Raw genomic sequence first — 1230 nt, forward strand, 5'->3', positions numbered from 1 at the left:
TACATGTTTAAGGTTTATATTAATTTTACATTTATTTTGACAATTATATATATATATATATATCTCATAAATTCAGTTATTCATAGATTTCATGCCAGTTTCATGTTCATGTAATTTAAATTTTTTTTATTCCCAATGATTGAACACTTCTGTATTTAATAAATTATGCTTTTCAAATTACTCCACCCAATAAAAATAATAATTGTTAGTCAAATAATCTCTAATCTATAGACATAATAATAATATAATCTAAGTGTGAGTTTATAGCGCGTGCTATAGAGCGGAACTAAAGAGCGCGCGATGGTGTTTCTGAGGGGGACACATTGAGTGCAGCACCGGCCGAGTGTTTACATTTGAAATTCTGCAGGTAAATAATATGTTAAATACTGGAGTTAAAATTAATCGTAGCATAAAACTAAAATTCATATCCACGGTATTTGTACTTTCTGTGTGCATGTCCAAAATACGGCAGTACATGTGGGAAACAAATATGGTAATACTATGGTATTGTTAGTGATGCAATGCATTTGTATTTGTATAGTACTCAAAGAAATTTATAAGAATGCCATGGTACTAATCACTAAAACTAGTGATACCATGCATTTACAGAGTACTGGTAAATTTATAAGAATGTCATAAAAACATGGTATTACTGTAGTACATGTGAAAAACGTGGTAATACCATGGTACTTTTTAGTGATGCCTTGCATTTATGTAGTACTCAAAATCTACGAGAATACCATGGTATGTAACTAAAACTATTAGTGATGTCATGCATGTTCATGAATGAATTAGAATACCATGGTATGTCATAAAAACATGGTAATACAATAGTACATGTGAAAAGCATGGTAATATCATGGTATTTTTAGTGATGCAATGCATTTTATAATACTCAATTAAATGTGTAATAAAATCATAGCATGTTGTAAAAATGTGGTATTGTGCATGTGAAAAAGCATGGTATTTTATTAGTGATGGCATGCATTTATGTATTACTCAAAGAAAGCGTGGTATTAGCGCAGTAGGGAATGTTTACTGTGTGTGCAGAGATGTCCACCCTGTTCCCGTCTCTGTTCCCGCGTGTGACCGAGTCTCTGTGGTTTAATCTGGACCGACCGTGTGTGGATGAAGCAGAGCTGCACCAGCAGGAGCAACAGCACCAGACCTGGGTCAGTCTGAGAGTGTGTGTGTGTGTGTGTGTGTGTGTGTGTGTGTGTGTGTGATGGT

General features: G+C 34.1%; 1 protein-coding gene across 1 annotated transcript in view; it reads left to right on the forward strand.

Moving 5' to 3' along the window:
* Positions 1-294: 294 nt before the first annotated feature.
* LOC107701603 (anaphase-promoting complex subunit 15-like) overlaps positions 295-1230 on the forward strand; it is a gene marked incomplete at its 3' end in the record, with an annotated part of 2360 nt that continues 1424 nt past the window's right edge. The window contains exons 1-2 of the mRNA XM_016503650.1: positions 295-367; positions 1051-1172. Coding sequence (XP_016359136.1) covers positions 1053-1172 — 120 coding nt within the window. The remainder of the gene's footprint in view (positions 368-1050; positions 1173-1230) is intronic.

This window comes from Sinocyclocheilus anshuiensis, unplaced genomic scaffold (genome assembly GCF_001515605.1).
Source record: "Sinocyclocheilus anshuiensis isolate Anshui unplaced genomic scaffold, SAMN03320099.WGS_v1.1 scaffold2055, whole genome shotgun sequence".
In the NCBI taxonomy this organism is placed as follows: Eukaryota; Metazoa; Chordata; class Actinopteri; order Cypriniformes; family Cyprinidae; genus Sinocyclocheilus; species Sinocyclocheilus anshuiensis.